At 42.8% G+C, this 13,395-nt stretch overlaps 1 protein-coding gene across 1 annotated transcript in view; it reads right to left on the bottom strand.

Annotated features, from left to right (window-relative positions):
- The window catches only part of ST3GAL4 (ST3 beta-galactoside alpha-2,3-sialyltransferase 4), a 155,374-nt gene that overhangs the window by 48,913 nt on the left and 93,066 nt on the right, over window positions 1-13,395 (bottom strand). Inside the window, exon 4 of the mRNA XM_087706342.1 lies at window positions 7,316-7,411. Within this exon, the coding sequence (XP_087562468.1) occupies window positions 7,316-7,351 (36 nt within the window). The 5' untranslated portion in view covers window positions 7,352-7,411. The remainder of the gene's footprint in view (window positions 1-7,315; window positions 7,412-13,395) is intronic.

Genomic DNA, 13,395 nt, shown 5'->3' with positions numbered 1-13,395 from the left:
GATATTTTGCAACGCTCAATTTCCTACTTGCTGGGTTAGATTCCAGGCTGAAGGTAAAAAAATCACTAATGCCTTTTGGTCTTTGAGGGGCTACAGCTTTTTCCAATCCTAGGACACTCGCTAGGAGACATTGCAGATGCCTGAAGATTTCTCTTAAGCACAGTTTGATAAGGAAATGTCTACACCTCTGCAACCTTTCCGTGAAAAACTAAGCTGGGAGCCAGTCAAATGAGGCCACTCAAATGAGGCGGTGTGGAATCAGATATGGAATGGATTAACCTCCTGCTTATTGTAGGAATTTGGATTAAAGCTTCCCAGACAGATTAGCCCATCAGCATTCTCATTCTATAGTTTAGCTCTTCTGATTCTGAGTCCATTTTTGCAGACCTTCAATCATCCTGGAGCCGAGGTGGCGCAGTGGTTAGGGTGCAGTACTGCAGGCCACTTCAGCTGATTGTTTCTGCAGTTCAGCGGTTCTAATCTCACCGGCTCAAGGTTGACTCAGCCTTCCATCCTTCGTAGGTGGGTGGGTTCCACCACAAAACCACGGTAGACTAAAGCGCGCTCGATGAAAGCGCGTACCTGACATCATCACAGCGCGACAAAAACATCACGCTGTGAGGGGTAAAGTTAAAATTAACGCGAAAATCTTACCCTAACCCCCCCAAACCTAACCCTAAACCTAACCCTAAACCTAACCCTTAACCTAACCCTAAACCTAACCCTAAACCTAACCCTTAACCTAACACTAAACCTAACGCTAACCCTTAACTTAACCCTAAACCTAACCCTAACGCTTAACGTAACCCTAAACCTAACCCTAACCCTTAACCTAACCCTAACCCTAAACCTAACCCTTACCTTTACGTGAATCGGCTTGCTTTAAAAGCGCTTTTTAAAGCGCCCTTTTTTCTCCGCGGTCGTATTTGTCGTGCTGCTGATGACGTCAGGTACGCGCTTTAATCGGGCGCGCTTTAGTGGACCGCGGTTTTGTCATGCCACGGGCGGGTGAAATGAGGACCCAGACTGTGGGGGCAATATGCTGACTCTGTAAACTGCTTAGAGAGGGTTGAAAGCCCTATGAAGCGGTATATAAGTCTAACTGCTATTGCTATTGCTATTGCTATCCTTTACTGTCATTAAGTACTGATGGTTACACAACTTCAGAAACCAACTGAAGAGCTGGGTTTCTAAACGTTCCTCCATTCTCCAGCTGCATCTTTATCCAGGGCTGAAGCACAATCTCAGACACACGTTTGAACCAAGGGATTAAGAAAAGGGCTAGTTGAGAACTCCGTGTGTGCTGAAAGATCTTTTGAATTGGAAGGACTGCACAGCTTTATTCAATCGCTCTGGACAGCTAACACAAGGTTGCAATTTGTATTGCATCTTATTTGCATTTAAAGTAAAAGGCGACTTGCTATCCTCAGTGGTGGGATCCTGCTGGTTTAACAACCAGTTCAATGAGTGCATGTTTCGCACACCAGCGCTCCACGCATGCCTGCGTCTGATGCGCGCTGCACATGTTTTGTGCAGTTTTAACAAAACTTACCTTCCACGTTACTTCTGGGGAGTAACACAGCTGAGGCTTAAGTCTCTGCTCTGCCACGTGAATCAGCTGAGAGGATATAGGTAAGTAAAGCGCAGGGGCGGGGGGGGCGGGCCCACCTGATCATCGGTTCACTCCCAGCTGATCGTCGTAGCTATCGGTTCACCTGAACCAGTCCAAACCGGCTGAATCTTACCCCTGGTTATCCTCCATATTTAAAACTTCCCAAGGCTGGATATCAATAACTGCTTCTAAAGTATTGAACAATCTCAGTGCCCCGATGGAAAAGCATCTGCCAATGATGGGTCTAACTCGCCCCACTGGTTCTAGCGGAAAGGATCTACTTTGGATGCCGTCGGAAAAAGAATCTGAAAAAGAATTTCGGCTGGTGGGGTTCAGAAGAACAGCCTTCTCTGCTATGGCCCTCCATCTTCTGGAATATTCTCCTGTCAGAGGTGAGATCTGGCTCCAGAAGAGGCTAAAAATGTGGCTCTGCCAATTGGCCTGGTGCCCCCTGTACACTGTGAGAGGCTGATGGGATAGAAAAGATTCTCACACCCAGGCTGGTTTTTACTTTTTAACTTTTCTACTCAGTTTTTCTAATTTTTTTTTAAAAAAATTTACCATTTCATTATATGATAAGCTGCCCAGCCTGGCTATATTGGTGAGAAAGGCAGCTTTAAAAATGTAATAAATAAACAGTATAATGCATGCTCTCCATATAGCAGGGGTAGCACCAGGGGGAAAAAAAGTTGATTCAAGCAGGGTCATACATGAGTTAGTCTTCACGCAAGCCCGTGATTTCTACCCTGAAGCTGGAAACAGAACAACTTATTGTAATGGTTTGTTGCGAGAATAACCTTAACATACAGAAGGAAACATTGCATCTTAGACAAAGGGACGAGAACCAAAATCTGAATCCACAGCAAGCATCTAATCTGATATCATAGTTGACTCTCCCTACTTCTCTGGAACACGAAAAGCAAGGCTGGGAGTGGTACATTAAGGCTTGTCAGATTCTGTGACTGAAACCCTACAATAAAAGTAGATTTATACTCATAATTTTGGTTTCCTGGACTGGACTACCTCAAAAGGCTGACACCTACCTATTTAAAGGTGAATCACTGTATCCTGTTAGTGCATGATGACAGCCAGCTCCAAAAAACTTAAAGGCAACATTCAATGAGGAGAAAAAAAAACCCAGACAATATTCCACTGTATGTTACACAATTACGGGCAGTCCTTGATTTATGACCACAACTGAGTCCAAAAATTCTGTCGCCAAGAGATTTTGTTAAGTTTTTCCCCATTTTATGACCTTTCTTGCCACAGTTGCTAAGTGAATCACAGCAGTTGTTAAGTTAGTAACACAGTTGTGAAGTGCCAATGGCTTCCCCATTGACTTTGCTGGTCTGGAGGTCACAAAAGGGGATCCCACAACCCCGGGAAACTGTGATAAATATTCATAAATATTGATAAGATTGACTGACTCATGTCACAAATATGAATCAGTTGCTAAGCGTCTGGATTTTGATCCCGTGGCCATGGGGATGCTGCAGTGGCTGTGTGAAAAGCATTCTTAGCTCACATTTTTCAGTGTGGTTGTAACTTTGAATGGCCACTAAAAAAAAGGTTGTAAGTCAAGGACTATTTGTATAAGTCCTGCCATGTCCAACAGAACTTCAAATCCACAGGTTCTTAAACTTTGAAAAAGCATTGATTGACATCCCTCTCATCCCGTCCATGGAAAAATAACTTGAGGTGCTCCTTTCTTTTGGAGAAGACAGATACAGAGTAACAGAGTGGGAAGGGACCTTATAGGTCATCTAGTCCAACCCACCCACACATCCCGCTTAAGCAGGAGACTCTACACCATTTCTGACAGGTGGCAATCCAGTCTCTTCTTGAAAGTCTCCAGGGATGAAGCTCCCACAACTTCCGAAGGCAACTTCCATGGGTTGATTGTTTTCACTGTCAGAAATTTCCTCCTTATTTCCAGGTTGAATCTCTCCTTGGTCTGTTTCCATCCATTACTCCTTGTCTGGCCTTCGGGTGCTTTGGAAAATAGCTTGACCCCCTCCTCTCTGTGGCAGCCCCTCAAATATTGGAAGACTGCTCTCATATCTCCCCTCAGTATCTGTATCTCAGTTCTCTCCACAGATAAAACATTACCCAAATATTAGGAAGCGCATATCGGGATTCTTCTGCGTTCCAGAAAAAAAGAAAAATCAAACAAAGGGAAGGATTTCTCAGTGGAGATATCTCCTTATGAAACTCATTACTGAAATCTTCCATTTTACAAACATTTCAGATTCCTATTTCCATTCTGGTATTTTTTTTTTAAAAAAAAAGATTAAGAACTCCTAAATTAGGTAGTCCTAAATTTGCTTAGTGACCGTCCGAAGTTAGAACTGAAAAAAAGTGATAATTTTTCACAGTTACGACCTATGCAGCATCCCCATGGTCACGTGATCAATGTTTGGATGTTTGCCAACTGGTTCATACTTATGACCATTGCAGCATCCCCAGGTCATGTGATCCTTTTTTGTGACCTTCTGACAAGCGAACTCAATGGTTAATAACCATTAATAACCAGCTTACTAACTTATCAACTGAAGAGGTTCATTTAACAACTTTGGCGAGAAATGTCATAAAACCCACTTGACAAATGTCTCACTTAACAAGAGAAAATTGTTAAACGGAAAATTGTTAAACAACAGCAATATTGAGCTCAGCAGTAGTCATAGGTCAAGAACTATATGTATTTGGAAGACATGAATTATATATCATTGTGTGTTGCACAGAATAATTAAGTTATATATCCTTGAAAACGTGTTCAACATATTAAGCCCTCTAGCAAATGTAGGTGGATATGTGCTATATAAATGTATAATGGGCTCTTGACTTCCACTTAATTTTTTTTACATAGAAAATAAAGTGCTTAAGATTTATCTCCGACAGTACAACTTGCCGTATTTTTCGGAGTATAAGACGCACCTTTTTTCCTCAAAAAAAGAGGCTGAAAATCTGGATGCATCTTATACATCAAATACAGCATTTTTTGCCTCCTGAAACCCCACCCCCTTCACCAAAACAGCTGTGCATACCCTTATGGAGGTTTTTAGAGAACTCCTGGGGGCCCGGGAGGGCAGAAATGAGCAAAAAAGGGCTGTTTTTTTGCCCCCCCCCAGCCCTCAGCTGTACTCTATAAGCCTCCATAAGGCTATGCATGTAATTTTTTTTGACAAAAAACGGGCCTGTTTTCATGAAAAATGGGCCGTTTTTTGCTCATTTTTGCTCCCCCCACCTCCCCAGGAGCATTCTGCAAGCCCCCCAAGGCTAGGAACGTGCCATTTTTGGGAGGTTTGTGGAGTTTGCAAAGGTATTGATACTTGAGATGAGGTTATTGCCAATCGTCTTTTTAAACTCTTTGATTTACTGAGAGGGGAATTTTGGTTTGAAAATTATGATATGTTAAAACAAAACACTGTACCCCACAGGTACAGTATGGGTCAGATGGATTAGTAACATGTAAAACCGTGAGTTACTATTAAATATTATAGCATCGTTCAGTTGGTTCTAAACTTAGCATTTTTAATAAACAATTAAAAAAAGATCACTAAGACAGCTATATGTACAAGAATCCTAGAATAAAGTATTATATTCATAGCTATAAATCAATAAATAATTAATGGTAGGCACGTTTTTATGATTACATTAAGAATAAGATTTGTGGTCAAGGTAAATGATGCATTTTAAACTTAAAAGGTAAAAGGTTCCCCTCACACATATGTGCTAGTCGATCCGGACTCTAGGGGGCAGTACTCATCTTCTTTTCAATGCTGAAGAGCCAGCGCTGTCCACAGACGTCTCCGTGGTCCTGTGGCCGGCATGACTAAACGTCGAAGGTGCACGAAACGCTGTTACATTCCCACCAAAGTTGGTCCCTATTTTTCTACTTGCATTTTTTACGTGCTTTCCAACTGCTATGTTGGCAGAAGCTGGGAGAAGTAACGGGAGCTCACCCCATTATACGGCACTAGGGATTCGACCCACCGAACTGCGACCTTTTGGTCGACAAGCACAGCTGTCATAACCACTAAGCCACCACATCCCTCTTATTTTAAACTTAGGTTCACACTTAAAATCACATAATATATTTTTTTAGTCTTTTTTTTCCTTTCTGCATTTTTCTTTCCATTTTTCCCCCTTTGTCCCTTTTGTTATTCTTCCCCCTCTGTGCTCATTTATGTATGTATACACAAATACACATATAGGTAGACAATTCTTTGTGTTTACACACAAACATCGGTCATAATTACTGGATGGCAGCAAAAGCTTTGAGTTTTCAATACCCCTTCTTGCATCTATTGCCTGTCCTAGATGCAGCTAATTTTCAGGTCTTATCATAATATTGTGACAGCCTAATAAAGGTCTTTGTGATATTGTGACTCAAGATTTGCCAAATAGAAATGTTTAGGGGGGGGAAAAAGACAAAAAGCAAGTAAAGAAATCTAGAATCCTTGATTAAAGAGGGTAAATGCAGATTTGCCCTAGCTGGGGAAGGCTAGCTCAGCACTTCTAAGGAAGGAGACACCATTTTGCACGTGACCCGTCAAAACCGCGTTCCACAAAAGCGCGGCCGACGAAATCGCGTATGTGACGTCATCACAGCACGACGAAAAAGATCGAAAAATTGAAATAAAAATTAAATTACAGAAAGCCGATTCACATAAAGGTAAGTGTTAGGTTAAGGGTTAGGGTTAGGGTTAGGTTAAGGGTTAGGGTTAGGTTTAGAGCGTTAGCGTTACGTTTAGCATTAGGTTAAGGGTTAGCGTTAGGTTTTTCGTTAGGTTAAGGGTTAGGTTTAGGGTTAGGTTTAGGGTTAGGTTTAGGGTTAGGTTTAGGGTTAGGTTTAGGGTTAGGTTTAGGGTTAGGTTTAGGGTTAGGTTTGGGGGGGTTAGGGTAAGGTTTTCGCTTTATTTTTACATTTTTCGATCTTTTTCGTCGCGCTGTGATGACGTCACATATGCGCTTTCGTCGACCGCGATTTTGTCGTCCGCGGTTTTGTGGTGGAACCCATTTTGTAATCCTATTTCAAAAAGTATGTTGCAAACAAGGATTTTCTGATATCCATTGGTGGGTCATATTTTGCTTATATATCAGTCTTCCTACCTCTTAGGGGGTCAAGCTTGATTTCATTGAGGGCCGCATCAGGGTTGTGTTTGACCTCGGGGGGACGACCGGGGAGAGGGCATGGCCAGGGGGGGAGCATGGCCAGCTCAATATCACTCATATTGGGGGTGCCTATGGTGGCCCGAGCCAGTGAAAACGGGCTCCCAAACTTCCTGCAACCCCTCTGCCAGCGGAAACGGAGCTCTGGATGCCCCCACCCGGCTCTCGTTATCTCTGGTTTTGCTGGCAGAGGCACTACAGGCCAGTCCTTTGCTGTTTCTAGGGCAACCCCGTGGGCCAGATCTAATCACCCCGTCGGCTGAATCCGGCTCCCGGACCTTGTTCTGAACTCTAGATTCCTTTGCTGAAGACTGGGCAGTTTGAGTTTCATCTATAAATACTAGTTCATGATACTTAAGAAGCACTTATCTAGTTAAAGGAGGAGATAGAGCAAGACAGACCCAATAGCAGGAGGGAAATGCAAAATAAAATAGGACTGGTCCTATAAACAGCTTCGTCCATATGTTAAACTGTACTGACCTGCTCTCGTGAATACAACACAGCCTCCTGATGAGGTAGGCAGCATCTTACCTCCAAAGTACTTTGTTTTTCTTCTGCCTCTTCCATTCTTTCAAATGATCCCCTCGGATTTTAAATTATAGCAGCAGAATGTCAAGGTGGCAGCTCCTGTTTTGATTAATTAGGCTTTTTAATTATTAATTTTTTTTATTAAAGAAAAAGAAACACCACCCCTCCTCAAAGAACTTTCCCACCATAAAATTGATGCTGCAGACCAGGAAAACTGGAATGAGATTCACACAGAAAGGAAAGCTAGCATTCCAGAGAATCCCGGTTTATTTGGAATAAGCTTGATGGGGAAACACGAGGGCAAGCCTACTCTAGCTCCCCCACTTCACTTTCAATAAATTTACATGAATTATCTTTTCAATCAAATTAGGTATCTGTCTTGTTGCTCCTAAAAAAATGTAACACCCCCCCCCCAAAAAAAACTTTGATTGTTGGCTTATGTCTATAAGGATGCAACATTCTTGATACATGCATGGGAGTATTCACTAAAAGGAACAGCCAAGAACTTCCACTAATGGGAGAGATCAAACAGGAACCAGTGATTAAAATACATCAATTGATTCCTATAAAGTCAGAATTCTTTTGGCTTACAATTCTTTATCGCTGTGACCCATATTAAATCATTATTATGGCATAAAATTTGACACCGTTTTTCATTTCAAAGGCGGAGGGGGAGGGATATGCCCTTGTCTTGGCTTTTAACATTTTCTTCTTAAGAATTGGGACTAGAAAAATCCACATTGGGGCATGATTGGGAAAAATAATCAGATCAAGGTTAAAATTTTCCTCCTCTCCAAAATGAAGGTGCTAGTCTGGGGTGCCATCTTTCATCACCTATTTAAAGAAACATAGGGCTGGAAGGGACCTTGGAGGTTCTCTAGTCCAACCTCCTGCTCAAAGCAAGGGAACTTATTCCATAAGTATTGACTTTTGCAAATGTCTTAGAACTGTCTGTACTAAAACTGGAACTCAGTATTACAATCATCCAGGCTAATAAGTTGTGGGTTTGTTTTTTTGTTTTTTTTAATGGAAAGCATCTGAATTCTTGAAATGTAGCAAGGCTGGATCTAATTCTGCAGCAAAGAGAATTTATTTGGCATCTCACCATGTAAAGTTTGTCATTTTATTCTGGAGCCATCCCCCCCAAAAGGATGCCGTTTCAAAATAATAGTAATAAATTAAACTAGCAGGCTGCCCAATTCTCAATAAACTCTAGGCAGCTCACAACCACCAACCAAACAACAGCAGCAATGAAATCAATAATAAAACAAAAAACATAATCCAGCAGGAACTTCAAAAATCTTGCCCTCCAGTTCCATTTTATGGAAAATTCCACCAATCTCAGTTTACATCAAACCCTGGCGGCATCGTAAGGAGAAACTGTCTCCAGAATAACTGGAGAGCAACAAACTAGAAGAAAACCTGATGGGGCTGTTTTGATACTTAAAGTTCAAAAACAATCATTCCACAGAGAACAGCTTTAATACTGCTCTACTTCGTACCAAGTCATATTGCAATTGTAAGTTCCACCTTACAATTGAACTGAGGACTTTCCTTTCTGAACTCATTTGGCCCTGGGCCAGTATAGCTGTACCTTCTACAGGGTACGTAGAATCATTGGGCTGGAAGGGACCTTGGAGGTCTTGTAGTCCAACCCCGCAGGAGCCCTTACTACAGATTCATAAACCTTAAGAATCGACTGTCGGTTCCACCACAAAACCGCGGTAGACTAAAGCGCGTGTGACTAAAGCGCGGTGACAAAACCGCACCGTCAAAACCGCGCGACAACAGCGCGCCGACAACAGCGCGCTGACAGAAGCCGCTGTAACATAACCCTAAAAATAACCCTAAACCTAACCCTAAACCTAACGCTAAACCTACCCTAAACCTACCCTAAACCTAACCCAAAACCTAACCCTAAACCTTACCTTAAGTTAAATCGCGCTTCTGTCGGCGCGCTGTTGTGGGCGCGCTGTTGTGGGCGCGCTTTTGACATCGCGGTTTTAGCGCCGCGGTGTTGTCGGCGCGCTTTAGTCTACCGCGGTTATGTCGTGCCACGTCGACTGTCTACAATGGTGCAATTGATCCCACAGGTTGTTTTGCACTGGGCCCGAACTACAAGTAGTTACTGTATTTGGCTTACCCCTGCACCTTAAATGTGTTTTGAAAAATACACTTACAAGTTCTTCTTCCTCTGCTACTCAGAAGGGAAGAATAATCAAGTCATAAAGATTTTGGGATTTCTTCTGCTTCTCAAAGTCAGTAGAACAAAAAAAAAAGACTGTAAAAAATAATCTTTAGCCTGCAATCTTCAATATCAGAGTAATGTTTCCATGCAAAGTCCATTTAGCCCTCCCATGGAAAACGTTGCCATTGGGTCTTTTTTATATTTTAAACATAATTAAGAAGCAAGGGGGAGGGATAGGGGTATAATCAGTGGTGGGATTCAAATAATTTAAGCACCGGTTCTCTGCCCTAATGATTTCTTCCAACAACCAGTTCATCAAACTCCTCAGAAAGTTAACAACCGGTTTTCCCGGAGTGGTGCGGACAGGCTAAATCCCACCACGGTGTAATCTTTTCAAGCTCCAGGTAGCCAAACGAAACCCACCCACCCCATATCTCATCGCCTGTTACTTTTTGTAAAAGTCTGTGTAAATCCAGGGCTTTCGCACAGAAGGTGACTTACGCTTTTAGTTGCTTTTATTTGCCCCTCCAAAAAAATAGATGACAAAAAAAGGAAGAGCAGAAGACCTCCAGATCATGATTTCAAGAAAAGATGGACCACCTTCTACTTTTTCTACAGGCTTGATTCCCAGGACAGTAAAGGCGATGATGCCTGCTTTCTCCGACAGGTACAAACACCTTGTCTTCATCACTGGGTTCCTGCTTACTAAAATAGCCTACAATAAGCCTTGCACACAATCGCCACCACCAGAGTTTTGACGGACTATCTCTCAAAACATCTCTACTCGCTCACCTGCGAGATTTTTTAAAAAAAGAAAAAAAGAAGGGAGGGGGAGAGAAGGGAAACAGCCTTACCTGGATTTTCTTAGCTGTGTGAATCTACCTGCCAATTATTTTCTACGCCTGCCCAAGATACTTGCAACCTTACTGTTTTGTTTTGCCCTTATGGTGTTTTTTCCACGGTTGCCTGGTTTGCAGCAGTAGGCTTGCCCAGGGAATTATCAGCTGGGGAGAAAGCCACCGCTGAGGGACTCACAACACCACACGCACAGCCATCCAAAGACTCTCTCTATTCAGTTCCAATCACAGACAATCCGGTTTGCCACAGCAAAACGATAGATAGGCTCACGCCAGCAGCATCTGGTCATCGGTGTCAAGATACAGGAAAGCCAAAGTGGAAAGTTAACTTGGTAGCAAGTGAAGCAGCAACGAATCAAACATGTTCCCTGAGATAAAAATCAGTAGGGTTGGCCAAAATAAAGTGGACAGGCCAGCTTTCTTTCTGCCTTCACAAAGGAAGCTTCTGCCGAATTGAATAAACCTATGTTGACTTTCTAGCTACGCGAGGTATGCTGGCACCAGTCCAAATTAAGAGCACGATCCAGAATTTCCGCAACAAGATTCTTTTCCCACCCCAAAATAGGATTTATGGCTTGTACAACCGTTAGTAATACAATTCTCCTTCCTTTTTGGTCTGTGATTGCTGAAAATATTGTAGTTATTATTAAGAGCTGTTCCCTCCCTGACAAGGAAGTTTACTTGCCTCTGGTTCCAACTCATACACAAATAGGGTGTATTGTTTGACCTTTTAAATGTTTATATTTCAGAGTTTGCTCCTCTTCGTCTTACAACGAAGCTTTTGTCCTTTACAATATTGGCGTGCTTGTGTTCTCCAATTTCATTAATAAAAAGTAAGTGTGGCCTCCCACATTAAAAAGTGGCACATTTTTAACTCCAGTATTATAAAATGGCCATTTGCTTAGCAACTGTTCAAAGTTAGGACAGCACTAAAAATGGAAGATTTATGACTGTTCCTCACACTTATGACTGTAGCAATGGTCACATGATCATGATCCAGGCACTGGCTCGTATTTACGTTAGTCGTAGCGCTTGAGGATTATGTGATTCTTTTTGCGAACCTCTCAGCTGCTTCTGAAAAGTAGCGGGGAAGGGAAAATTGCAATTTATCATGGCGATGTCTCGCTTAATAACCACGGCGAAAAGGTCATAAAATCAGGCACAGTCATGTGGATGCCTCACTTAATGACTGCAGCACTTAAAAGAGAATTTCCTGGTCCAATGTTGGTCATTCGAGGTCCTTGGTGCTCTCTGTGCTTGCTTGTTTTCTTGCAGACGTTTCATTATCCAAACTAGGTAATAACATCAGTGCTAGTACAAGCAAGTTCAGAGAACACCAAGGACTCCTCATGTCAACCCTGAGCTACAAATATTCTCCTGTATTAACTGTGGTGATACACTATTATTGCCAAAAGTATTCGCTCGCCTGCCTTTACTCGCATATGAACTTACTGTAAGTGACCTCCCATTCCTAATCCATAGGGTTCAATATGACGTCTTTCCACCCTTTGCAGCTATAACAGCTTCAACTCTTCTGGGAAGGCTGTCCACAAGGTTCAGGAGTGTTTTTATGGGGATTTTTGACCATTCTTCCAGAAGTACATTTGTGAGGTCACACACTGATATCGGACGGGTTTATGTGGCCTACCACTTCGTGGCTGAGTTGCTGTCGTTCCCAAACACTTCCACGTTTTTGTAATACAGCCGACAGTTGACTGTGGAATATTTAGGAGCGAGGAAATGTCACGACTGGATTTGTTGCACAGGTGGCATCTTATCACAGTCCCCCGCTGGAATTCACTGACCTCCTGAGAGTGACCCCATTCCTTCACAAATGTTTGTCAAAGCAGTCTGCATGCCTAGGTACTTGATTTTATGCACCTGTGGCCATGGAAGTAATTGGAACACCTGATTCTGATTATTTGGATGGGTGAGCGAGTACTTTTGGCAATATAGTTAGATTAGATTAGATTAGATTAGAGGTTTATTTGTATGCCGCCCTTTTCCCTGGGGGGACTCAGGGTGGCTCACAACCCAAAAGGGAGGGGGAGACAAACTTTTAACATATAAGACAATACATGATTAAAACACAACATTCATACCATTCGGGCGGGTTACAATCTTTAGCCCCAGGCCTGACGGGATAGCCAGATTCTGAGGGCTGTGCGGAAGGTCTGGAGGGTGGTGAGGGTACGAATCTCCACGGGGAGATCGTTCCATTGGGTCGGAACTACCACCGAGAAGGCTCTCCTCCGCGTGGTTGCCAGTCGGCATTGACCAGCAGATGGAACTCGGAGGAGGCCTAATCGATGAGATCTAATAGGTCGTGTGGAGGTGATTGGCAGTAGGCGGTCTCTCAAGTACCCAGATCCACTACCATGGAGGGCTTTATGGGTGGCAATATAGTGTAATTTGAGGACTGCTTTTAATCTGATCCACTAGTATATCATATTTCAGTTGGTAGTCTAGACAAAAGTAGGATTAGAGGCAGATATGAGAGCAGTATTCCAGTATTTGAGAGGCTGTCACAAAGAAGAGGGGGGTCAACCTATTCTCCAAAGCACCAGACAAGAAACAAGACAAGAAAACAATGGATAGAAACTAATCCAAGGAGAGAAGCGACCTGGAATGAAGGAGAAACTTCCTAATAGTGAGAACAATTAACCAGTGGAACGGAAGTTGCCTTCAGAAGTTGTGGGTGCTCCATCACAAGAGGTTTTTAAGAAAAGACTGGTCCACCACCTTTCTGAAATGGTGAATAGTTTGCTCGAGCAGATTAGAAGACCTCCAAGGTCCCTTCCAGCTTTATTCTTACCGATTGATTGTTTTCTGAATGTTTCTAGTTGGCCCCTGGGCTCTTAAAGGTAAAGGTTCCCTTTGCACATATGTGCTAGTTGCTCCCGACTCTAGAGAGCGGTACTCATTTCCGTTTCAAAGCCGAAGAGCCAGCGCTGTCCGAAGACGTCTCCGTGGTCATATGGCCGGCATAACTAAACGTCAAACGCTGTTACCTTCCCACCAAAGTGGTCCCTATTTTT

Source organism: Thamnophis sirtalis, unplaced genomic scaffold (genome assembly GCF_051295495.1).
Source record: "Thamnophis sirtalis isolate CommonGarterSnake01/CBP01778 unplaced genomic scaffold, rThaSir2_p1.2 scaffold_2, whole genome shotgun sequence".
NCBI lineage: Eukaryota > Metazoa > Chordata > Lepidosauria > Squamata > Natricidae > Thamnophis > Thamnophis sirtalis.
This window is presented reverse-complemented; position numbering and strand designations above follow the sequence as displayed.